At 62.5% G+C, this 1,061-nt stretch overlaps 1 protein-coding gene across 1 annotated transcript in view; it reads right to left on the reverse strand.

The window, feature by feature from the left end:
* The window catches only part of DRC1 (dynein regulatory complex subunit 1), a 52,027-nt gene that overhangs the window by 26,491 nt on the left and 24,475 nt on the right, over positions 1-1,061 (reverse strand). Inside the window, exons 12-13 of the mRNA XM_015566372.1 lie at positions 864-953; positions 253-341 (exon numbers count right to left, since the gene is read on the reverse strand). Coding sequence (XP_015421858.1) covers positions 253-341; positions 864-953 — 179 coding nt within the window. The remainder of the gene's footprint in view (positions 1-252; positions 342-863; positions 954-1,061) is intronic.

The raw sequence follows: 1,061 nt of genomic DNA on the forward strand, positions 1-1,061 counted from the left end.
AGTCCCAGGTTCGATTCCGGTCAAGGGCATGTACCTTGGTTGCGGGCACATCCCCAGTATGGGGTGTGTGGGAGGCAGCTGATCGATGTTTCTCTCTCATGGATGTTTCTAATTCTCTATCCCTCTCCCTTCCTCTCTGCAAAAAATCAATAAAATATATATTTTTTTAAAAAATCATTCAGTGGTCGCAGTGCCTCTCTGGGGCTTCCGGGAAGATTTAATGGGGAAGGCCTCTTCTCCATGGCCCCTCACCTCACCTGGCTGGACAGATGCTGAGCTCGGTATTTGAGGAAGAAATTCACCAGTTTATATAAGTCGTCCTCACTCTCAATTCCAAGGGCCTGCGGGGGAAACAGAAAGACGCTCAAACACCACTTCAGGAGTCCACCTGCGGCGGGCGTGGCGGGCCCTCGGCTCCGGGGTGCAAGAGGCTTGGCTGGCTGCCCTCAGCTTCCCTGGCACCTGCCGCGGCCCGGGGTAGAGGCCATTCCGCACGGGGCAGCGCAGTGAACTGGGGACGCCGGCGTCAGGACCTGCCCTACACAGGCCTGGGGGGTGCAGGGGTACTAAGGGCTGGGCCCACATCTGAGCTCAGGGCTGTGGGGGAGAATCGGCGGCCTGAGCGCTGGGCCACGGGGGAGAGGAGCCGGCAGGGGCAAGGCCAGGGACAGGCAAGACCTAAGGAACTCCGAGGCCGGCTGGCTGCGTGGAGAGCACGGATAGGGCCGGCAGGGACGGTGAGCCCAGGGGGGCCTGGGGAGACCCACATGGGGCGGAGGCCATGTTGGGAAAACATGGACGGCCACCTTAGAACGAGCTCCCCCACCCCCCAGCCCCGGTCCACTCCACCCGGCGGGACTCACTGAGAATATGGCATCCAGCCTCAGCAGGTAGCACTCGCTCTTCTCCAGGGGCTGGAGGAGGCTCAGCAGCTTGCTCTCGATGAGGAAGCCCTGGGGGGGGCGGGGGGGGACGGCATCTCCGCTCAGAGGCAGCGCTCAGGAGCGAGGCCCGGGCTGCAGCCTCCTCTGCGCAACCGGCAGCGACGACCTCGGAGCAGA

The sequence above is a fragment of the Myotis davidii genome, unplaced genomic scaffold, assembly GCF_000327345.1.
Source record: "Myotis davidii unplaced genomic scaffold, ASM32734v1 scaffold238, whole genome shotgun sequence".
Taxonomy (NCBI): domain Eukaryota; kingdom Metazoa; phylum Chordata; class Mammalia; order Chiroptera; family Vespertilionidae; genus Myotis; species Myotis davidii.